At 40.2% G+C, this 25,304-nt stretch overlaps 2 protein-coding genes across 2 annotated transcripts; both read left to right on the forward strand.

Moving 5' to 3' along the window:
• The first annotated feature begins 213 nt into the window (after nt 1–213).
• LOC145565299 (uncharacterized) lies at nt 214–1,354 on the forward strand. The gene is made up of 2 exons (XM_081625348.1): nt 214–410; nt 802–1,354. Exons 1-2 carry the CDS (start codon nt 214–216, stop codon nt 1,352–1,354), a joined length of 750 nt encoding a protein of 249 aa, XP_081481474.1.
• Nucleotides 1,355–1,384: 30 nt separating this feature from the next.
• Nucleotides 1,385–2,563, forward strand: LOC145565300 (uncharacterized). Its single transcript, XM_081625349.1, has 2 exons — nt 1,385–1,892; nt 2,220–2,563. The coding sequence occupies exons 1-2, from the start codon at nt 1,385–1,387 to the stop codon at nt 2,561–2,563; spliced, it is 852 nt and encodes a 283-aa protein (XP_081481475.1).
• Nucleotides 2,564–25,304: the final 22,741 nt, after the last annotated feature.

The following is a 25,304-nucleotide window of genomic DNA, read 5'->3' on the forward strand; positions in this document are numbered from 1 at the left end:
TTTCCATTGCCCCACATTGATGTTCTAGTTGGTAACACTGCCAGACACGCCATGTTCTCATTCTTGGACGGATTCTCAGGGTACAATCAGATACTCATGTCAAAAGAGGACATGTTAAAAACTTCTTTTATTACCCCATGGGGAACCTTTTGTTATAGAGCAATGCCCTTCGGATTTAAGAATGCTGAGGCCACCTATTAACGGGCTGCAACGATGATTTTGCATGATCTCATCCATGATATTGTGGAGGTCTATGTTGATGACATGATTGTCAAGATTCATGATCGTGAGACACACATTGATGCTTTAAAATCATTTTTTGACAGAATTAGGAAATACAATCTGAGATTGAATCCTCAAAAATGTGTATTTGGAGTAACTTCGGGAAAACTTCTAGGCTTCGTTGGACGGCATTAAAGTCGACTCTGACAAGGTAAAGGCCATACAAGAGCTTCCTCCACCAAGAACGGAAAAGGATATTCGGGGATTTCTTAGTAGAATTCAATATGTTAGTAGGTTCATATCACAATTGACAACCTGGTGTGAACCTATATTCAAGTTACTTAAGAAAAATGTTCCTACAAAATGGAATGACGAATGTCAGGCTTCATTCAATTCAATGAAAGAATACCTCTCCAATCCTCTAGTTTTAATGCCACCAAAGCCGGGGCAGTCCTTGATATTATATCTTACTATCACGGAAACGGCCACGGGAGCTCTCTTGGCACAATACTAAGAGGGTACAAGGAAGGAAATAGCTATCTACTACCTCAGCAAAAAGTTCCTACTGTATGAAACTAGATACACTCCTTTGGAAAGAGCTTGCATTGCCCTTATTTACGCTACAAAGAAGCTTCGACATTATTTGCAAGCACATACTACTTATCTGGTTTCGAGGTTAGATCCAATCAAGTACATTTTTGAGAAGCCAATCTTGAGTGAAAGAATAGCAAGATGGCATGCGATATTGTCAGAATTTGACATTCAGTGTGTGAATCAAAAGTCTGTTAAAGGGAGGGCTATATCTAAAGCTTTGGCTGATGGACCTATATCGGGTGATGAATTTGATGACGATTTTCCAGATGAACATATTTTTTATCTTAGTATGTCACAATGGAAGATGTATTTCGACGGAGCCTCTAATAGGAGGGGCAATGGTGTAGGAGTATTATTAATCGATCCTTATGGAGTACATATTCCCTTCGATGTGAAGCTTAGTTTCCCAACGACGAATAACACGGCTGAATATAAAGCTTGCATCTATGGAATCAAAGCAGCATTAGCAACTGGTGCAAAAAATCTCACAGTGTACTGTGATTCTTATCTCATAATTTCCCAGACTATTAGAGCTTAGAAAGTTCGGGATGAAAGGTTGCAAATGTTCATGGAGTATCTTCAACAATTTATCCCATTCTTTGACGAAATAGAGTTCAAACATCTCCCTCGTGAGCAAAACAGCTTCACCGATGCTTTGGCAAATCTTGCGGTAAATTTGACTTGGGATGATGATGTAAAGGTACAGTCGAGAATGATTGTAGAAAAAGAAATTCCAGTGGTTAATTTTAAACCAACAATTTCTCTATTAACCCAAGAAGACAATGAGGATGCTTGGTATACTAAAGTCAAGAAGTATCCAATTGATGGAGAATATCCTGAAGGGAGTCACAAGAAGGATATGTTGGCTATTCGAAGGCTAGCTTCTCATTTCACAATATTAAAAGGTTTGTTGTATAATAAAAGTTTCAATGGAAATTTGCAATTATGTATCGATGGGGAACAGACACAAAGGATCATGGAGGAAGTACATGGGGGAGAATGTGGGCCTCATATGAATGGACGAATGCTTGCTCGGAAGATTCTTCAAGCAGGGTATTATTGGACTACCTTGGAAAGTGATTGCATTCATTTCGTACGAACATGCAAAAAATGTCAGCTATTTGCAAACCTTAATCATATGCCGCCTGTTAGCCTGAATAATTTTACTTCGCAATGGCCCTTTTCTAGCTGAGGCATAGATATCATTGGGAAAATACATCCAAATGCTTCGAACGGGCATCAATATATATTGGTTGCTGTTGATTATTTTTCGAAATGGGTGGAGGCGTCATCATATTCAAAACTAGGGGCAAAACAAGTTTCAAAATTTGTGATCAATAACATTATATGTCGGTATGGGGTACCTTTTGAAATTATCTCTGAAAATGGTTCACAATTTGAAGGCCATCTTAAAGAAACCCTTGAGAAGTACAAAATCAAGCATCACCAATCTTCGCCATATTGTCCTCAAACCAATGGAGCTGTTGAAGCAGCTAACAAAACCATCAAAACGATAATCGCCAAGATGACAGATAGGGCTAGAGAATGGCTTGATAAACTTCCCTATGCACTGTGGGGATATAGAATTTCCATTCGAACATCAACTGGGACAACTCCATACTCTTTGGTATATGGAATGGATCCGCTTCTTCCAATTGAAACAGAGATTCAATCGCTTCGCGTAATGAATGAAAGCAAGATATTTGAAGAACAATGGTTTAAAGAACGATACGATGAGCTTTCTTAAGCAAGTGAACGAAGGTTACAATCCCTTCACAACATTCAAATTTATCAAAGACGCATTGCTCGAGCTTTTAATAAAAAGGCCAGGGAAAGGAATATACAAGAAGGAGATTTGGTACTTAAGTAAAATCGAGCACCGATTCATGATCCACGTGGAAAGTTCAAGCTAAATTGGTCTGGTCCCTTCCTGGTCAAACATCTTACACCAGCGGGAGCAGTAAAATTGATAGATCTTGATGGAAATGAGTTTGTTCATTTCACCAACCTTGATTAGTTGAAAAGTATTATGCTTGATTGGTACAGTGTTGTATTTGTGAGATTTGCAAAAAAAAAAAAGAAAAAAAACGTGAATCTCCTACTAGCTTTAGATAGGTGTATGTGTATCATGTCAAAGTTTAGATTTCATTCATGTTTGCATTGCATGCTTAAGGGTCATGTAGAAATATTCATTATTATTAAAAGATCATGATCAAGTCAATACTTAACAAAATATGATTACAACAAACAAATAGTTTTTTTTTATTTATTCAAACATAACACAAACTCTCTCGCTTTTTGGTGAGGTTACAACTTTTTTTTAACCAATGCCTTCAGATTTGATTTCTTCTTTTGGAATTGAAAATACACAAACAAAGGAAACACAAGTACAAGTATTGAAATGCAATAAGGAAATCCTTCTAAGGATTTATTCAAGCATCACCCTCGAGGTCTTCCAACAACCATGTTGTGTAGGATGCGGTTGGAACATTATCTTCAAGAACTGAAAATGTTGGGAGCATTCGTGCAAATTGCCATACACGAGATGATGCCCTAAGAGCTTCCACATTACCAATTTCATAGGTGGTACAAGGTACCACTGGGAGCTCATGGAGCTCTAGGAGTCGTTGGAGTTGGCCCATTTGTCTCAAGCATCTCCAAGGAAGATAGAAGGTGATGCGACACAATCTTGGAAGTTGAATACCTCTGCGCCGGCTAGTGCTAATTGTTATGGAATCTATGTTGAGAAATGAAATGATCCATTCCACATCAGCTGCGGAAAAGAGGTCTGTCCATGCACCATGGTTGCAATATTGACGGAATATAGGAAAAAAACCTCTCTCCCGAATATGTCGGGTTTGGTAGGGAATTCGAATAGGTGGTCTAGACAGCTTGAATTTCTCACATAACCAGAGTTGAAGCACGATTGGACATCCTTTGACAAAACCCCCTAGATTTTGTTTCAGATGGTCAGGCCCCATCATAAGTTCCCCTAGGATAAGAGGCTTTAAATTGTTCCATGACACAATCTGTGACAACAAAGAAAGGCAGCGAACATGATAGGAAAATAATGATTCCTTGAGTAAAACAAGGCCGAGCAATAAAAGGATGCAAGCTCTTTCTTGGAACTTTTGGAAATTTTCATTGTTGGCAAATTCCTAATGAGGTAAAGAGAAAGTTTCAAGGAAATTCTCTAACATTAAAATGTCAAGCAGGCGACAATTGCTTTCCATATTTAATGGTATACCTAGCAAATCCCTCATGACCGCATCAGTTGCCCTTGGGTCAGTAGGTGTAATCACACGACCTCGTTTATGAAGACCTAGTAAACCCTCCATTTCTTCCATAAGGGGAGTCATTTCCGTCTCTCCAAAGCGAAAAACATGGCGTTCTTCATCCCAAAATTCAACTGCAGCATGAATCATATCATACCGAGGTTGAATAGATAGGAGAGGGGTTATGGTTCTGGTAAAGACACTTGTATAAGGGGAAAGGAGAGGTGGAGAAATATTTTCTACCACCCCTTTTAGTTGGAGCTTTCTAGCTCCACTGATTTCATTAAATTCTTGAAACATGGCATTCATTTTTTTTTTCTTTCTTAGAAAAATTGAGGAGAGAAGAAATAAGACCTAAGAAGCTTGAAAGAAGAAGGAGGGAATTGATTTGGTGTGGGAAGAATGAATATCACCTCCCTTTTTATAAGTGTGGTGGTGATAAAGGTGCCAAGAAGAAAAGGCCGAAGGAGTTTACTTTTCTGAAAACTCAGTACAAACCACCTGATGTTTTTGCATCCGAAATCCATAGACTGTGTTTTTCTCAAGAATGATTGGAGTTTTGATTTTCCGCAAGGTTAAGAAAATTTTTCAACTTCATCCAAGCCAACATTTGTGTTGCAATTGAGTGAGAATTTCACTCTATTTTAAGCTAGTTTTTCAACTACATCCAAACCAACATTTGTGTTGCAATTGAGTGAGAATTTCACTCTATTTTTCAGCCAGTTTTTCAACTACACCCAAGCCAACATTTGTGGTGCAATTGAGTGAGAATTTAACTCTATTTTTCAGCCAGTTTTTCAACTGCATTGAAGCCAACATTTGTGTTGCAATTGAGTGAGAATTTCACTCTATTTTTCAGCCAGTTTTTCAACTGCACCCAAGCTAACATTTGTGTTGCAGTTGAGTGAGAATTTCACTCTATATTTTTCAGCCAGTTTTTCAACTACACCCAAGCCAACATTTGTGTTGCAATTGAGTGAGAATTTCACTCTATTTTCCAGCCAGTTTTTCAACTACACCCAAGCCAACATTTGTGTTGCAATTGAGTAAGAATTTCACTCTATTTTTTCAGCCAGTTTTTCAACAGCACCCAAGCCAACATTTGTATTGCAATTGAGTGAGAATTTCACTCTATTTTTCAGCTAGTTTTTCAACTGCACCAAAGCCAATGTTTAAATGAAAATCAATTAGGATTTTCCTTCCTTTTTTCAGAAACATACATCAAAATTTTGTGTCTTTTATCAAACATTGATTATCGTTTTATTTAAACTCAATCAATGAGGGGCAATCTGTAGACACCAAATTTTGATCCTACTTTTGTAATTATCACTAATAATTATCTTTTATTATTATAGTATTCATTTTTGCAAATAATTACTATTATTTTGCTAAATATTTTTATAAATTTAATAACGTTTGTTTTATTGTTTAAAACGAAGAAAACGAGTAATAATAATGATTTTTATTCATAATTCCCAAAATACATGTTACAATTTGTACTTCTAAGCTACTAAATTACAAAATATTGAAGTATAGCTAACACTACATGTATTTTTACCATGCTCCACCGAAGTAATTTTCGGGCTTTACTTGTGAATTAACAAGTAAGTTAATACAACCATTAGAAGGACCACTAGCCCCACAATGTACATGAAGTACACCCTTATCATCTTCATGTCTTCTTTAAAGGTGAAGACAGGCTGATCCTCCTGGTTTTCTTGAAACATGGTGGTCGAGTTTAATGGTGGTTTTTGTTTGGTTTTTCGGGTAAGGAGGAAGATGGAAGAAGATAAGAATTAAGTGGTGAGTGGAGATTTTGGAAAAGGGTAATTTCTTTTTATAGTAAAAAGTAGGTATTTTAGACCGTAGTTTTATACGTATATGTATAATAATCGTATAGTACAAAGTACAATATTTTTTTGTCTCGCCAGGGGAGTATGTCATTTTCTTTATAAACAAGCATTATTTAATCCTTTAGAGTATATTAAGTATATTAGTATGTTCACTTAGATTGTTAGAGCATTTTTTTTTATTTTTTATTTTATCTAGTGATTTTTGCGATTTGTGCAATACTCTATTATATGACCAGTTTACCTATAAAGTCCACTACTCTAAAGACTCATGCCCAACCAATGTAGGGAAATGACAAACATTCCCACACCTAAATAGGTACTACATGTTGTAGTGCTAAAGGAACCTCCTTTTATATACACTTGTTAAAAAGTCATTGTCTTTTTATTCCACAGTTAATACTTGTTCCGATAAATACAAGTTCGGACCAAACCCGTCGATATTTATTTAGGTATTGTATGGATGAGAGTAAAAGAGGGATACGTATGGTTGGAAATGTATAATTGTACGTGTATGGATTTTCTTATGATTGTTAGATGAATAGGGTTGGCAGCTAAAAAATAAGATCGTGCTCTTCTTTGTTTCAATGATTTTTCTTTTCTTTGCTGTGAATTCATTCTGACATTTTCTTTTGGTTTTTTTCGTTTGTTTTTTAATTTTCCTTTTTAGTTTTTGTTCTTTATTTTTTTAATGATTTGTTTATTCAGGCTAGTCTGTGTATTCTTTCGTCAATTTTGGTAAACAATTGTCAATAGTGAAATAACATTACATTTTTTTCATCCCTCGCGGTTGATATTGTATCCAATAATTTTCAATTTGGATCAATTGTATCAATATTTATCTGACGCTAATTGGGATAGCTGGATTTCATACGCGTCATATATTGCATATCACTATTCAAAACACTATTTGACACTATTCAAACACTATTTGACACTATTCAAATAGTATTTTCCGTTACGTTAATTTGCGTTGCCGACATGAATTTGGTCTTCTATTTTATTTGTTTTCTAGTTGTTTTTATCTAGTTTTGTATCTTTTATCTTTTTTTTAATGACTATGATAAGTATAAATTTGTGTTTTAGTAGAGTAACGCAAGATAAGAGTTCATCTTTTTTTTTTGGTCATTCGATCAAGGGAATATATTTTACTTTTGACCACCTTGAATTTATGTCGTATGACTTAATATTGTATGATTTTACATGATGTATTTTCACTTTGACCATGTCATTCTTATGATTTTATATGATTCACCTTACTTTATACTTTTAGTAAGGGTTATTATTTGAAACGCTCGTATTTATAAGGTTTTATCGTATGTTTAGATGTTCTTGGGTAAATTTATATGTACTATCTAATAAGGGTAGGGTTTTTTATTTATTTTTTATTTTTTTATTTTTATATAAACTCTGAAATATTATGTCCAACCCTACTAGTATTGTAACCTAATGTCTTTGTGTAACTTTCAGAGCTGACATCTCAGAGTTGATATTTATTTTATAAGTGTTGTTTTAGCACCTTGGTGAGTATAATAGTCATCGTATACCATGTGAGTATTATTTTTGAGTTGTGACATGACTTGGTCATATATTTTCTTTTTTGTAATACCATGACATTTTAGAACCTTTTTATTATGTGAATATTAGAGTTGATTTTATTACGGTTTTCTTTATTTTATCAGTTTAAGTGTTGCAAAACATGTTAAGTAAGTTTGTTACATATAAAACGAAAGAATTTAATATCAAGATTCTCATTATTACCAAAATCTTGATATTTACCAAAATAATCCTTGAATTTTAATTTATTTAATTTTTTTATTTACAAATTAACCCCTTTATTTTCCTATAAATACCCCCCCTAATTTTCAAGTTTTAGACAGACCAAAATTTCCTGCAAATTCTCTCTCTTAAAATTCTCTCTAAATATTTTTACTCTAATCTTTGCTTTAGTTAAAATCTCTCTAATTTAGCTTTATTTTTAAGTTATTAGCTTATAAAGAGCATCTTATAATTAAGTTGTTATTGTTATTTTTATTTAAGTATTGTTATTATCTTTAATTCCTATAAAAAAAATAAAAATATTTCAAGTTCAAGCATTATTTTTCTTTATTATCCTTGTTAAAAAATATTAGTTTAATTGCTTAAGTATTCGTAGTCTATATTAAAAAACAAAAAAAAAGGGTTTGTTTCTCAAGATTTAGCTTTATTTTTCAAGTTTATTTTCTCTAATCAAAAATAAAAAAAAAGGTTCTTTAGCTTTATTTTTGCGTTAATTTCTTTTAATATCTCAAAACTCCAAAAATATCACTTAGTCTCTTTTATTGTACTTTAATTAAGGAGTGATCATCTTTTCATCCTTTATAAGTAAGAAGGGTTATCCAAAAAATTGCTACATCTAGCTCAAGGTATTATCTTGATCTGCGAGGAGGAATGCACCTGGTCCTACCTGTCCATGAATGATGAAGGGGCCTTCCCAATTGGCTGACAGCTTTCCCTACTGGTTTCCTCTTCCCACTGCTGCTGTCCTTCTGAGGACCAAGTCTCCTGGCAGGAGCTCCCGGTGCTTGACTCTTTTGTTGAAAGCTTTGGAAATCTTGCTCTTCTGGGCTGCTAGCTTGAGAGCTGCTTTTAGCCTTACTTTCGGCAGGAAGTCTAGCTCTTCCGGCATGCGCTTTTCATTTCCTTGTTGCTCATAGTGTTGTATCCTCAGGCTGGTAATTTGCACTTCCACTGGGACAACTGTATCAGCCCCGTAGGCTATGGTGAAAGGGCTTTTACCAGTAGATTCTTTCTCAGTGGTTCTATTTGCCCATAACACCTCTGGGACTAGGTCAGCCTATAGGCCTTTGTGCTCCTCCAACTTCCTCTGCAGGGCTGTTAAGATCAGCTTGTTTGCTGCTTCAGCTTAGCCATTACTCTGCGGGTGAAAGACTGAGGCACTTGCATACTTGGTGCCCATTTTCTCCAGGTAATCTTTGATGGTGTCACAGTCGAATTGGCATCCGTGGTCAAAGACTATGCACTGCAGCACCCCGAACCTTGTGATGATGTTTTTCCATATGAATGTCCTCACTTGGACTGCCTTTATATACTTAGTAGGCTCGGCCTCTATCCACTTGGTAAAATAGTCTACTGCCACTATGAGGTACTTCCTGCCCGCTGACCTAGTGGTGAAGGGTCCTAATATGTCCATTCCCCACTAAGAAAACGGGATCGGGTTGAGGATTTGGGTCAGATCATTTGCTGGCTGGTTTATGATTGGGGAATATTTTTGACACTTGTCACACTTTTTCACATATGCTAGTGCATCTTGCGTCAGAGTTGGCCAGTATTCACCCCTTCTGAGCACTTCTACTCCCAAGGCCTTTCCACCGATGTGGTTGGTGCATATTCCTGAGTGTGCTTCTTCCATGATCTTCTCCTGCTCCCACTCTGGGATACACCTTAGCAGTGGTTTTGAGAAGCCCTTCTTGTTGAGCTCCCCATTCATTATCACATACCAGTTAGCGTCCTTCTTAACTTTCTTAGCTTGCACTTCATCGTTCGGCAGCGAGCCATGAATTTTGTATGCCAGTATGTCTGTAAACCAAGCTTGTTGCTGCCCGATGCAGTTCACCTGCTCCTTTTCAGCGATACTGCTTTCCTCAAGACTTCCACCATCACTGTCCTTTTGTGAGGCTCTGCATGGTGGAACTAGCTAACTTTGATAACGTATCAGCCTGGGAATTTCCCGCTCTAGGGACCAAGTGTATCTGGAAGTGAACTAGCTGAGCTGCCAGCTCCTTTACCTTAGTTACATACTTCAACATTGTGGATTCCCTAATCTCGTACTCCCCCTTCAGCTGACTGGCGACAAGATAAGAGTCAGTCTGCAGATGGACTTTCCTGGCTCTAGTTGTGATACTCATACGCAGGCCTGCTAAAGCTGCCTTGTACTCTGCCTCGTAGTTTGATGCCTTGAATTTGAACTGAATGACATACTCAAATACATTTCTCTCTGGAGATTTCATTATGATCCCTGCTCCGCTCCCTGTTTGGGCTGATGATCAATCCACTTCCACCTTCCAGATTCCAATGTCATCTTCTTTCTCTTCATACGAGGCTTCCACAATGAAATATGCTAAGGTTTGCACTTTGATAGTTTCCCTAGGCTTGACTTCGAACTCATACTCAGAGAGCTCAATGGCCCATTTCAAGAGTCTGCCTGATGCATCCATTTTTTGTAATGCTTTTTCCAGTGGGTGATCTGTGAGGATTTATTTTATGTGCGCGTCAAAGTAGGGTTTCAGCTTCCTTGTTGTTGTTACCACCGCAAAAGCCAGCTTCTCCACCAACGGGCACCTTTGCTCGGCCTCGGTCAATATGTGGCTCACGAAGTATATTGGCCTCTGCTGCTTTTGTCTTTCTACCAGGAGAACGGCTGCGATTGTTTGAATTGACGCGGAAATGTACAATTGCAATTTTTCCCTCAGCTCAGGGCTGATCATTGTTGGGAGCTTAGTTAGATGCTCTTTGATGCCCTCAAAGGCTTCTTTTTCTGCGGCTCCCCACTTAAATTCCCTGTTCCCTTTGAGCAGCTGGTAGAACGGTAAAGCTTTGTCGGCTGACTTGCTGATAAACCTAGTTAGTGCGGCCATTCTGTCTGTTAGCCACATGATATCCTTAATGCCCTTAGGCTCAGGTAAGCTTAGGACTGCTTCAACCTTCTCCGGATTCGCATCTATCCCTCTTTCGCTGATCAGGAAGCCTAAGAATTTTCCCGAGCTCACCCTAAAGACATTCCATGATATGTCCTGCCTGCGTGACACTCTTGAAAATTGAGTCGTCAATGTACACCTCAACATTCCTACCTTTCCGGTGCATGAGTACTCTATCCATTGTCTTCTGAAAAGTAGCTCCAGTATTCTTCAACCCGAAGGGCATAACTATGTAATTGTACACTCCACCCTCGGTGATGAATGCGGTTTTCTGTCGATCTGGATTGTGTAAGTTGATTTGATGATACCCTGAAAAGGCATCCATGAAGCTCAGCAGGGCGTGCCCGCTGGTTGAATCTACCAGCTGGTTGATCCGCGGCAGCGGGTAACAGTCTTTTCGGCATGCTTTGTTAAGATCTGTGAATTCAACCCATATCCTCCACTAACCATTTGCCTTCTTCACCATGACCACGTTGGCTAACCACTCCGGGTAATCGCAGGGCTCAATGAATCCAGCTTCCAAGAGTTTTTCCACTTCTTCCTGGATTTCCTGATTTTTCTCCGTGGAGAAGCTTTGTTTCTTCTGCCTGACTGGCTCAACATTTTCCTTCACATTCAGCCTGTGGATCATGACTGCAGGGTCAATTCCGGGCATCTCATCTGCTGAAAATGCGAAGATGTCCTTGTTCTTCCTCAGCAATTCTATAAGGTGCACCCCTACTCCAGGATCAATGTCCTTTCCGATTTTTACTGTTCTTGAAGGATCACCTTCTGTAAGCTCGACTGTAACATGCTCCCCGCTAGGAAGCGATCTAGCCATCTCCTCCTTTGCGGGCTCAAAGTTTTCCATGGCTAACTTCTGTTTATCCTTCTCTCTGTGATATCTGAGACTGGCTGCTATCTGGTCATAGCGGGCTGCTTTAGGGTAGTTATGTAACATTGTTGAGCTGTTTTCTGGCTTCCCCTGAGCTTTGCTGACCGCTCTTCATTGGTTGTGTAAGCCATGGCAAGATGATAGGTGGAAACCACTCCGCCGATCTTGTGGATGAGCGGCCTTCCCATGATCAAATTGTAAGGTGAAGGAGAGTCTATCACCAGGAACTCTGCTCGAACATCGCGTCTTTTTGACCTTTCTCCTACTCGGACTTAGAGCTCAATTATACCTTCCAGGGTCAGTCCAGACCCGTTAAACCCGGTGACTTCATAACTCACCCTCTTTAGATCTTTCCTGTCTAACTTCAGCTCTTTGAACACGCTGATATATATGATGTTGGCTGAGCGGCCCCCATCTATCAGTATTTGGTCTACCTCCCAGTTCGCAATTCTCATCGTCACCACCAGAGGATCATCATGAGGATAGATTATGCCCTTCTGGCCATACTCATCAAATGTAGCTCGTGGCTGCGGGGGAAGAAGTGGCCACCTGCGCTTCTCATTATAGTTTATCTAGTGTATCATTGCCCGCAAGTCTGCCCGCGCCTTGTTCACGGTTCCCCCATGTACTGGTCCTCCGCTGATCACATACACCCTGCCTTCTGGCTTGTTGTCTCTGTCTCTATCCTCAGCGGGACCCATGTGATCTCCTCTGCAGTCACGGCCTATTCTGTCCTCCTCTCTTCTTTTGGAGGGATCAGCGTGCTGTTTGAATTGGTTCAGGTACCCCCTCTTGACTAGATCTTCTATGTTATCTTTCAGGTGTGTGCATTCATCGGTTGTGTGGCCATGATCCCTATAGAAGTCACACCACTTGCTGGGATCACGGTTCCTATTAACCATCCTCGGGGGTCTCTGCCACTTGTCGTCAGCTTTGTTCACACTGAAGATGTGGGATCTCGAGTGAGTGAGCGGGGTATACTGGTCGAACCTTCCAGGTCTTCTTCCACTCTTCGGGTCTGACCTTCTCACCCCAACAGCTCGGTCCGCCTCCCTGCGACCTTGTTCAGCTTTGCTGGGCTGGTCAGCCCTGGCCGTGTTTTCTGCCCGAGTGACTTCTGCCCGCTTAACTGGGTCGTTTGGCGTCTTCCTACTCAGCATTGCTCTATCATTCTCGTCTGCTTTGATGAACTCGTGCGCTTTACCTAGCGCTTCAGCTAGCATCTTGAGGCTCTTACGCCCCGTATACGCTCTGAATGGCGAGCCTGGTAGCAAACCGCTCTGCATTGCCAGTAACGCTACCTCTTGGCTCATATTTGGGATGGTTGTTGCCTCCTTGTTGAATCTGGTGATAAACTCCCTCAGGGGTTCATCCTTCCCTTGAACTAGTGACATCAACTCAGTTGTCATCTTAGTTCGGTCTACCTAGGTGATGAAATGCTCCATAAACATCCTTTTCAGCTGATTATACGAGTACACGGAACCTTTTGGAATGGCTCCATGCCACTCCGCTGCCAGCCCCTCCAAAGTTGGTCGGAGTGCTTTGCACCAGACTGAATCCGTCATGGTGTAAAGCATCATGTGGTTCTCAAAAGCCGAGATATGATTCTTTGGTGTTGTAGTTCCGTTATACCTGCAGCTTGGCATATTTATCTTCTCCATCGGCTCCTCCAGAATCTCCCGGCAAAATGGGGAATCATCTGGAATGACCTGGATCCGTGCTCGCTTCTCCCTATCCTGGCTCGGCCCCCGCTCAGAGGCTTGGGACCTGCTGCGGATGACTCATTTCTCCAGGCTGCCCTTAGCCTGGGTTATTTCCTCTACGCTCCATTCTTGGTTCAGATTCCGAGCTTCCAATTCCAACACCTTCTTCCTTAGCTGGATGAGCTCCTTCTGCTCTGGAGTGAGGATTGTGGGTGTGGCCTTTTTCACCGCTGGTTCCGTAGTTGCTGCTACTGGTGACGAGCTCGTCCCCTTAGCAAAGTTAGTAAGGATTGTTGTCATCACTGCCAATTGCTCCTTACTGCACTTAGAGAGGTTCTGCAGAATGGCTGGCATGTTTACGGGCTGTGGTTTTTAGGTTATGGGTGTTGAAATAATGGGTTCATTGTTCGCGCCTGTCAATGGCATACCGTACTCGAAAATGGAACTAGATCCTATCGGATCGACTGGTTTCGACGCTGCTTTAGCTGCAACAGACATTGATCCAATGGGATTGGATTTTTGTGAGATGGTGGATTTGGGTTTCTCGGCAGATCCTCTAGGATCGATGGTTGCTGGTGGTGTTTTTTGTGGTGTTTGGTTGACGTCATTGGCCTTAGGTATGGGTGTTTGCACGACTTCCTCCCCGGCCATGGTGGTTTGTCAATTAGTCCCTTACTCAGTTGGTGAACCTCAGGTTAGATGATCCTTCCCCTCCTTCTAGCGCCAATTCTTCCAGGTATGGACCCAAGGGTTCTACTGGGTGAGCTGGGTCCCATTGACAACCTACACAAGGCAACACACGTAAACTGCCCTCGGGGGTGGCTCGAGGAACCCCCCTCCGATGCCTAAGTTAGAGAGTGTTTAGAGAGAGAAAGTATACTTAGAGAAATGTAGAGAGTGTAATAACTTGTGTATCTAACCCCTTTTCCGTTATACTTTGCCCTCTACTTATAGGTGTAAGATCTCCTTTGTGGAGAGTTTGGCCTGGTCAGCTCTGCGGGCTGACTCCATCGGGCTGGTGAGCCCCTCTTAGTTGTTCTCTCGGCAATGAGTGCGCACCTTGGGAGCTGGGCGATAGTTCAGCGGGAGCTATCCTATACAATTATTATTATGCTAACTAATATGTTCACTTCCATGTGATGATACCAATAGGGGTAATGACGATATTAGGTGCTAAATTAGCCCTAAATATTTCATTACTCCACATTAGAGAGCCAAGCCTATTGGTGAGGTGATAGGTTATAAATAGGGGAGTAATTGCATTTTTGCATTGCATCTTTTTCTAATGCATTAAATTTGAAACGGTTAATACATTCATGTGTCTGCCTAAAGTATATTTTTTTAAGAATGATTTATTTCTTAAAGTGAGCTTAAAGACCTAATGAATCAAGAGTTTATGTAAAGGATGTTCAAGAGTAAAGAATTACTTACCACGTCCCAAAGATGGCATGTGAAACAACCCTTATGCCCAGAATTAGTTCCATTTCTTTAGCTCAAGTGATAGAACTTTTCAAGAGCTTTCCAACCGTATCTCACAATAATTTTTTCGATTCTTCTATGATTTTTAATGATTTTTTTAGTTCAATCTATCAAAGAGATGAAATAGGCACGTTTTTCTCTTAATTGTTTTTTTTTTAAAAAATTGTATTAATTTATTTTTAAGAAGCTAATGGTGGTATGAAAACTATGTTACTTTATATTATATATATACTTCATTACTTATGGAGTTTAAATTAAGATGTCTTCCTTTTATCAAAAGATGACTTTAGAAATAAGAGTTTTAATTCTAAGTGTTGTTTTAAGAAACTTTAATCTTATTTTAAAGATGACTTTTGAAATAAGAGTTTCTGACAAACTTTAATTCTAAATGTTGTTGTTTTAAGAATCCTTAATCTTATTTTTAAGATGATTTTCAAAATAAATGATGTCTTAATGTAGACACCTAAAAATGTCTCCCCAAAACCAAACCTGATGATGAACAATCTTTCACCGCCATTTATTGGTCGGGTTCAGTATTTAATCCCGAGAGTGCTTAAAAAATCGTATTTAATTGAAAATCGGTTTTAATCATCCATGAATCAGTCTTGATGTTTAGTCAAAGCATAATTTATTTTTAATTTTGGCCCAAACCTTTTTATTTATTTATTTTTCTTTATTTTATTAATTTAGCCCAAACCTTTTTGTTTTATTTAATTTATTATTTTGGTCCGATTAATAAATAATAAATCAGAAATGGCCCTAAATTATCAATCGGCACTTAAAAAAAAAAGCTGAACGAAATTAGGGTAAAAATGAATTTAGACGAAAAAATGGACGCATAGTTTCCCGCGTCATGGCAAAAAGCACCGCGACACGGGGCTCAGTTCCGCGCCACGGTGTGAGTTCCCGTGACACGGTGCAAGTGATGTGACACGGGGCATCTCCGTGTCCTTTCCGCGTAAACCCTTCACGCGTTTTATCTCCCGTAACCTAATTATTTTCCGCGTCACTCTGTTTTCCACCGTGTCATAGGAGTTTGCCCCGTCTGATGGTGTCTGGAACCGTGTCACGGTGTCCTCTTCCGTGTCGTGGTGTTATTTTTTAGGGTTTTTATCTTTTTAGGGTTCCGTGTGTTCCCTCTACTCATTTTCCCTATAAATACCCCCTCATTTCTGATGTACGGAGCATGAATTAATTCTCTTTTTCTCTCTTCTATGCTCTAGCCTAAACACTAGCCTACCTTTCTTCTTTCAAAATTCCATCTTCAAGCACTCCAAGGAGTCTATACTTTACTCGAGGTTCTGTCCTTAAACCAAGGCGTGAAAGGTAGAATTGTTTGAGGGTTTGGCCCCAAATCAACTCTATTTAATTTAATTTAATTTAATTATTGTTTGATTAATTTTCCTTGAAGTTACTAACTCGTTTATTATTTTATAGTTGCAAGAAAACAGAATCAAAGTAAGAATCATGTTCCTTTTATTTCTGTTACTTTTCTCACGATTTTGTATTGTTGGATTTATTGTAAATTGCTTTCAATATTAATGATTATTATTTATTTATTGATCACCATATTTCATGTTAAAGGGAATATGTAATTGAAAATCACGCCTAATAAGATAATTTGGACAACCGGTTTAGGTTCCTTTTTAATCTTGTTATTAATTCAAGTGATCACTAATATTTTAGAATTATATGCTGCATTAATATTCAACCAATTTAGTATAATAATAGTTTGGAGCAAATTGAATCTTTGTTTGTATGCCTTTGAGATCGCAGGAATACTTTTCACTATAAGAATCAAGTAGAGGCTAATACGGGTGAATGTGACTCCATGACTCACTTCGTACCATCATCCTCGATCCTCCTTTCGTGGTTCCGAACCATATGGAGTTAGTAATCTCATTGATTATGAATGGGGTGTAACCTTCACGGGTCAATTGTTGTTGCCTATCGTTGTCCCTTATTCGTGGTTTCCTTAAATGATCCGTGAACGGTTTACAAGTTCCTTAAAAAACTTGTTGGCGGCTCCCTACTTTCCTTGTCCCTAATCGTATTATGTCAGTTCCCACTTCATATGAGTGCCAAGCATATTCACACATGCTTTAACGTAGGCGCACTTCGAACGATGCCTACAATTTGGCGACTCCGCTGGGGAGGATTCTTGGTTATTTATCGATTTGAGTGGTCGATATTTAATTAAGATGAGTGGATGAGACTTGAAAGATTCTTGAAAAATATTCCTGTGATTAATTTGGCATTTTTGCATAAGCATAGATGTTTTAACGTCACATTTAGGTCTGTCCCGTAGGAAAAATTGAATAACTTGATTGCGAACGAAGGAAAACAGGGCACCAGTCAGATATTCTGACTGCCGCGCCATGGCAGATACTGCCGTGTCACGGCAGTCCTTAAATCAGTCCAGTGGTTTATTTTCTCTTCTCGCAGTCAACTTCCTTCGGTTTTTCTGAAAAAACGTGTATGTTTTACATACGTCTTAACCTCGGGGAATTTAAGTTCTATCAACCCAAAAACGCTCATGGCAATAAGGGTTCATCCGAGTTATTAAATCCACCCAAACCATGGAGTCGAGTTCGATTTCATCACGAACTCGTGGAGCCGCCCGTTGGCATACACCCTCAAGGGAGGCTGCCTTGCTAACGCGTCCAAAATCTTAACCATGGTACCCTTTTGACACCCAAAGCTTGACCAATAGTTGAATATAGATCTTGATCTTAGGTTGCAAACTTTTTTTACATCATCGTGACTAAATGTTACGTGGTTTATTTGGTGCTGACCCACATGTGTTTTCTCATTTTGTTTCACCTATGACCGAGGGTTTTTATTTCCACATAGTAATTAGTACGGACTTAAAATTGATTAAAACCTGGAAATTAGGCCTGGAATTGTGCACCGCGTCACGACAGACCTGTCGTGCCACGGTGTATAATGCTGTGACACGGTTCAATGTCCCGTCTGACGGTGCACTGTACCGTGTCACGATAGTCCGCACCGTGACACGGTGCCCAGGAGGTTTGTCCAGTCAGTCTTTTTTTTTGGTCTTTGTGCGTGCTTATGTTATTCGTATGTTTGGTTTGATGTCATGTCTAGCCGTACGGTCATAACACGTGTCCATAGCCTCACTTATCACTCACATATCGTGTCAAGTTCACACACTTTTCCTTTCGTCGTACACCATTTTATGACCGTACTTTAGGATGGTCTTGTGTCGTTTTTTTTTGTTTCGTTTTTTTCGGAGTAAGTCGGATTGTATCCTCCCATACATTTTTTTAGAAAATAAAGAAAATTTAGATAAAATAATAATAAAAAAAAATTAAATTTTTTTCCTTTCCGGATGGGTCAAGGTTAAAGGTAAGTTTGTTTCGATGTCACAGCACTTGGTCAAGAAGCAGGGGTAGATTGTTACGGTTCGAGTCAATTTCTCAACAACCTCTTATACCAAAGAGGCGTACAAGGAAACCACCACAATCATCTCCACAAAGTCCGTCTCTAGTCTACTTTCAACCAATGGCTATTAAGGAGGATATTGAGAACATTAACAGGACCATTGAGATGTTGTCTAACATGATGCAAACACTCACCACCGGAGTCAACACGGTAGAACAAGACAATCAAAACAATGTCACTGCCGCTGCAATAGACAAGATCAAAGAACAGATGAGTAAGATCTCTGAAGAGTTCACCTATGTGGAGCAACCTGTCACCTCTTCGTCCATAAGGGACAAACTTCCTGAAAAGTTTTCCACTGCTGACATTCCCAAGTTCAATACTGATAATCCACTCTTCCACTTGAAGGCTTTTTCTGCGACCATGGCTCTTAAGGGATTAGATGTGACACTCTTCCCTACTGTATTCCCTCTTTCCCTAGAGCATGCTTGTCAACAGTGGTTATACTCTCTGGAATCCAAACATGTTGCGACTTGGGAGGATGGTACTGAAATCTTTATGAACCGTTACAAATGTAACATCCAAGCCAAGACTTCTGAACGTGAACTCTCTATTCTCAAACAGAAGGAGAAGGAAGGCTTCACTACTTATCTAAGCAGGTGGAGAGAAACAGCTGCACTCTTGGTGGATCCTCCCAAGGATAAAGAGATGGTTAGCCTATTTATTGTAAATCTAACTCATAAGTACAAGCAGCACTTGAAGTTTCTACCCTTGAATACCTTCGAAGCTGTGTACGATATTGGGGTCAATATCGAAGATGAACTGATGAAGACTGCTGGTAGCAACAATAATAACAACAACACTTGGAATAACAAGAAGAACGACACTCCTTATTCTTCGTCTTCCAAGCCCAATAATGCTACCAACAATGTCAATGTCAATGATGTGCTAGCTCTTAGTGCTCCCCCTCAAAGATTCCAAAGGCAAAGGAGGGTTTACACGCCTTTGGGGATGACCTACGATGCTGCTTTTGATCGCTTGCATAGTCAAGGACTGATTATGCCAATTGGACCTTTTCCAGAACCTCGACCAGAGAACAAAACTGCTAGCTATGACCCCAATTCTCATTGCAAGTTTCATCAAGGCAAAGGTCATACTACTGAGAAGTGTTGGAGGTTGAAGGATGAGATCCAAGACCTGATTGATGCTAATCAACTTCCTGTCCCTCCAGGGGGCAAGAAGCCCAATATTCAAACAGGTCCCCTTTCTGATGCTTTGGCTATCATGGGAGATGAAGTCTCCTTTGACCCGTCAATACTCATTCAACCTGTGAATAAACCTTTACCGGAAATTGTATTCGTTTCAAACTATGACAAAGTGAACGGAATTTGGGATAGTGATAATGAAGACGTCTATCTCAACGATATAGCCTGTTCGTCTCTTGGCACTAGTGAAGATGTTTAGGGAGACCTTGAGGTCAAGGTTCTCACCAGGAATGGACGGTTGCAACAGCCTAGTCCACCTCCACCTCCACCGCAATCACAACTAATAGTTGATCCCATCAACCCTGTGAACAACGATGTGATCAAACAATTACAAAAGACTAAGGTGGAAATGAACGTATGGAAGCTTTTGGCCACCTCTCACGAGCATTGAAAGGATGTAATGAATGCTTTGGTGAAAATAGGAGTTGATAATGATATGACTCCTCAAGGACTGGTCAACTTTCTCACTGCTGAATTGCCGAGTACTAGTAATCTGATTTCCTTCTCCGACAAGGATCTGCCCCCGGAAGGGGACCAGCATAACAAGGCCTTTCACCTCACTGTGGTGTGTAGGCAGATGAATGCTCCTATGAGCCTGGTTGATAATGGCTCTGCAATCAATGTATGCCCACTCCGCACTGCAAAGAAGTTGGGCATAAAAGATGAAGAATTGATTCCCTCTACTCAAGGGATTCGTGCTTACGATAATACTCGCCGTCAAGCCGTGGGTACTATCATGCTAAATATAACTACTGGAGCTATTGAACGTCGCACCAAGTTTCAAGTGGTGGACATTAAGGCTTCTTTCAATCTCCTGTTAGGACGTCCTTGGCTTAATTAGCTAAAGGCGATCCCATCGTCGTTGCACCAAAAGGTGAAAGCTATAGTCGGAGGGGTCCCAATTACCATTGATGCTTCCCCCATGCGCATTCAAGTTATTGATACACCCATCGTCCATGTCGAACATGACGAGGAAGATGAAGATCTCTGGGGGTTTTCGTTGGATAATGTTCTCATGATCGAAGAAGAGGAGAAGTGTCACCTCGACTTTGATCCTTATTCAAACACCAATGTTAATGCCATCATGAAGAAGTAAGGGCATTTCCCTGGAATGACCTTCGGACTCAAAAAGAAAATGGCTGAACTTTGGGGATCCTAGTGCACCTAAAAAGGATACCTTTGGCTTAGGATTCAAGCCAACAAAAGAAGATATGAAACAAGCTCTCCTCAAAATGAAGGCTCAAAACAATGCTCGAACCATGAAGACGGAAATGGCCATGGACCCATACCCCTTCACTCTCAACGGCCAGTACATCAAAGAAGGGGAAAACTTCCCATGCTATGAATTCCCTGAGCCTTTCGTCTACAATGGGAAGCTTGAGCCAGGTTTCGAGATGTTCCTTGATTGTGACTTTGTCGACGAAGGCGATGAGTCCTTCACAACTGAGCAACCAGCCAGTCCAAGCTCTGATGATATGAACATTAATCTTCTTTTTGGACTAGAAAAGAATGAAACCAAGCCTGTCTGCAATGACGATTCTAAGCTCATTCAAGCCGTCATATCAAGTAAAGATTTTGACCTCTCTGAGTTAATCGTCCCGGCTGATGATGTGTCAAAGGGATGGCGTAAGACGGTGAAGATCACTACGCCAAGTGGAGAGAAGTTGGAAGTGACTACTGGCGAAGGTCCTATGTTTGATGAATCTGAATCGTCTAGGTCCGAGTCTGAGTCTGATTCTGTAGACATGTCTTTAGGATATGAGGCCGACCTTCTTTCTGTCATAGAATCTAATGTAGTTCCCCTTAATGCTGAGTCTCTTATTAAGTCTCCTCTTTCTATCCCAAATAATTCCGGCGAGGTCGCAGCTGACCTTGCCCTCCTTGATGTAATGACCACTGAAATGAGTACCTTTGCTTACGATGCGTGTCATTCCCCTAACCCTGATCAATATTGCTTTGCTAATGATAAAAATGAAAAAGAAGTAATAAAAGCAATGGAAGAACACGAAAATAAAACAGCAATCATCAAAGATACAGAAACAGTTAATATTTCCAATGATACGACTATCAAAGAAGTAAAAATTGGATTAACACTAAGTCAAGATGAACGTAAAGAGCTAATTAACTTTCTTAGTGAATTTGTTGATGTATTTGCTTGGTCATACCAAGATATGCTAGGAAATGACAGGGATATAGCTCAGCATACAATACCACTCATTCCAGGTATGAAGCCTGTCAAAAAAAAGTTGCGCTGTATGAAACCAGATGTGGCTCTCAAAATCAAGGAAGAAATCAGAAAGCAATTGGCTGCAGGTTTCATCAAAGTATCCAAGTATCCAGAATGGATAGCTAATGTGGTTCTAGTTCCGAAGAAGGATAGAAGGGTCAGAATGTGTATTGATTATAGGGATCTCAACAAGGCAAGCCCGAAAGATGGGTTCCCTCTACCTCACATTGACATCCTGGTCTATACACAACAAATCATGCACTCCTATCATTCATGGACGGCTACGCCGGATATAATCAAGTATTAATGGCCGAGGAAGACATGGGGAGAAAACCACATTCATCACACAATGGGGTACATATTGCTATACGGTAATGCCATTCGGGTTGAAAAACGCGGGTTCCACCTACCAATGAGCAGCCACTGCATTGTTGTATGTTGATGATATGATCGTCAAGTCAAAGGATCGCCCAGGCCACATCATTGCACTTCGCAAGTTCTTTGAAAAACTCCGCAAGTATAACATGAGATTAAATCCAGCAAAGTGTGCATTCGGAGTTACGTCAGGCAAACTACTTAGATATGTGATCAGTTCTCGAGGGATTGAAATAGATCCCACAAAAGTCAAAGCAATCATGGCCATGCCACCACCCAAGACTGAGAAAGAAATTCGAGGCTTCATCGGAAGGCTGCAATATATAAGTAGGTTCATATCGAAACTCACGGCGATATGTGAACCTATATTCAAGAAGCTTAAGAAAAATGTTCCAATCACATGGGATGATGATTGCAAAAAATCTTTCGACAAAATCAAAGAGTACCTGGCAAACCCACCCGTGCTAGCGCCAGCAATGCCTGACTTTCCTCTTCGACTTTACCTTACAGTCACAACAGAAACGATGGGGGCAATGCTAGCACAAGAGATCGAAAGAAAGGAGAATGCAATTTACTATTTGAGCAAGAAGCTTCAAAGATATGAAACGCGATACACACCACTTGAAAAGTTGTGTCTCGCACTCGTGTGGGCCGCGCAGAAATTAAGACATTACATGCTCACTCATACAGTGCATGTCGTGTCCAAGATGGATCCTCTCAAGTACTTGCTCGAAAAAGCAACACTCAATGGTTCTGCGGTTTCTGACTTCTTAGCAGATTTTCCACTAGAAGAAGTTGAGAAAGAAGAAGATGAGTATGATTTCCCCGACGAAGATCTACTCATGACCGAAGATGATAGCTGGACACTCTATTTTAATGGAGCTTCGAACCAAAAGGGTTGTGGTGTAGGATTCTTGCTCGTATCACCCAATGAAGAGCATATCCCAATTTCCATGAAACTCGACTTTGATGTCACCAACAATGCCGCAGAGTACGAGGCATGCATCTTGGGATTAGAAACAGCTGTGGCCTTGGGAATTAAGAAGCTCAAAATCTACGGTGATTCGTCACTAATCATTAACCAAATCTCCAAGAGATGGAAGGTGAGAAGTGAAAGTCTCGCTACGTATCAAGCTCATCTGGAAACTCTCACAGAGCAACTAGATGAAGTGGAATATACGTACTTGCCTAGAGAAGAAAATCAGTTTGCTGATGCGCTGGCTAAGTTAGCATCAATGGTGCGAATTCCAACAGACACAATCAGAATGCCATTGACCATAGAAAGAAGATATGAGCCGGCTTATGTTCATGCACTTGATGATGAACAAGAATCACAAGAAGAAGATGAAGAGCCATGGTATACGGATATCCTTAACTACGTGACCAAGGGAGAATACCCTCCTAACACTGATAAAAGGGCAGGCTCCTGGCCTCAAAGTATGTGCTCATCAGGGGAGAACTCCACAAGAGGACTGCACTAGGGAGAAATCTCTTATGCATAGCTAAGAAAGAAGCATGCAAAACCATGGAAAACCTTCATGCCGGAATATGTGGAACGCATATGAATGCTAAGATGTTAGTCCAAAAGATTCAACGACAAGGTTATTATTGGACTACTATGGAGAGAGACTGTCATGAATACGTCAAGAAATGGATAAAGTGTCAAGTCTATGCAAATTTGCAGCACGTTCCACCTTTGCTTCTCTACACATATACTTCTCCATGGCCTTTCTCTACTTGGGGTATCGACATTATTGGAAAGATAACAGCACCAGGACAAGGTGGACATGAGTTCATCCTTATAGCGATCGACTACTTCACTAAATGGGTCGAAGCTGCCTCATATGCTAAGCTAACAGCAAAACATGTAGCTCAATTCATTGAGAAAAATATCATATGTCGCTATGGGGTACCTCATGAAATGATCAGTGATAATGGAACACATTTCCAAGCCGAGTGTGCAGAACTATTAAAGAAATATCATATCAATAAGCATCATAGATCATCACCTTACAGACCACAAACAAATGGTGCGGTTGAGTCAGCCAACAAAAATGTGAAAACTATCATCGAAAAGATGACGGAAAATTACAAAGATTGGCCTAGTAAGCTACACTTCGCCCTTTGGGGTTATCGAACCTCCGTTCGTACATCAACGGGGGCCACCCCTTTCTCTTTAGTCTATGGAGTTGAAGCTGTACAACCAATAGAGCTCGAAATCCCTTCTCTCCGAATCGCGTTGGAAAGCCAACTAGATGAAGTCGACTAGATTAGAGCAAGATATGATGAACTAGTCTTACTTGACGAAAAACGCTTGGCAGCTTTGCATCATGTTTTAACCTACCAACAGCGTATGGCGCGACATTTCAATAAAAAAGTCAAGACTAGAAATATCAAGGAAGGCGACTTGGTGCTCAAGGCACTTCGCAAAAATGTGTTAGATCTAAGGGGAAAATTTAGACCAAACTGGTCAGGTCCATACATTGTTAAATCCATTTTGTCTGGCGGGGCAGCACAATTGGTAGACATGGATGGCAACGGTTTCCACAATTTAACCAACTTAGATCAACTCAAGAAATTTTATGCCTAGTCACATGGGTTCATGACCCGATAGAGCTACGTTTGGCCTGATTCCTTTTAAGGATACGCAGGCAACCCCTTAAGGGGGCCCTGCCACTTTAAAAAATAAAATCCTTCCTCCGTCGACCAAGTAAACACACAAGACAGCAAAACGGAGCTAAAATCAAGAAAATCATACATTGCGCCAGCTCAGCATCCACCGCGCCACGGCAGCCACCACCGTCGCACGGCAGGATACCCCGTGGAACGGTAAAAAAAAAGAAGAAATCCCTAACACGTCATATCCACCGCGCCGCGGGAATATTTACCGTGTCACAGCAGTTTCCACCGTGGCACGGTGGACTTAAAAAAAAAAAAAAGGTGTCGTGCCACGTCAGCATCCACCGCGCCACGGGAGTTGTTACCGTGTCACGACAATTTTCACCGTGGCACGATGAAATTTCCAACAAAAATAAATACGCTGGACTTTGCAAATTCTGTTATTGTTTTACGAATATTTTTTCGACGATCGTTATTGTTCTTCCATTGCGTCCGACTTCTTGACTCGGATAATAATAATAATAATAACAAAAAAAAATACTAATAAAAAAAAAGAAAAAAAAGTCATTGTAATTTTTATTTAAGGCGAAAATAAATGTGCTATTATTGACATAAATGTGACTACAATTATTGGCATCATGCGCCTTATTTAAAAATTAAAAATTTAAATCATATAAGCAAAGCAATATTGATCTAATCCTTCTTCACTTTAGGAACGT

The sequence above is a fragment of the Chenopodium album genome, chromosome 10 (genome assembly GCF_948465745.1).
Source record: "Chenopodium album chromosome 10, dcCheAlbu1.1, whole genome shotgun sequence".
NCBI classification, from domain to species: domain Eukaryota; kingdom Viridiplantae; phylum Streptophyta; class Magnoliopsida; order Caryophyllales; family Amaranthaceae; genus Chenopodium; species Chenopodium album.

Coding starts and splice junctions, on each gene's coding strand:
- LOC145565299 (XM_081625348.1), top strand. CDS start 214: ATGATTTTGCATGATCTCATCCATGATATTGTGGAGGTCTATGTTGAT. Junction 411..801: donor CTTCTAGGCTTCGTTGGACG/GCATTAAAGTCG, acceptor GTATGAAACTAG/ATACACTCCTTTGGAAAGAG.
- LOC145565300 (XM_081625349.1), top strand. CDS start 1,385: ATGGAGTATCTTCAACAATTTATCCCATTCTTTGACGAAATAGAGTTC. Junction 1,893..2,219: donor TTATTGGACTACCTTGGAAA/GTGATTGCATTC, acceptor CACAATTTGAAG/GCCATCTTAAAGAAACCCTT.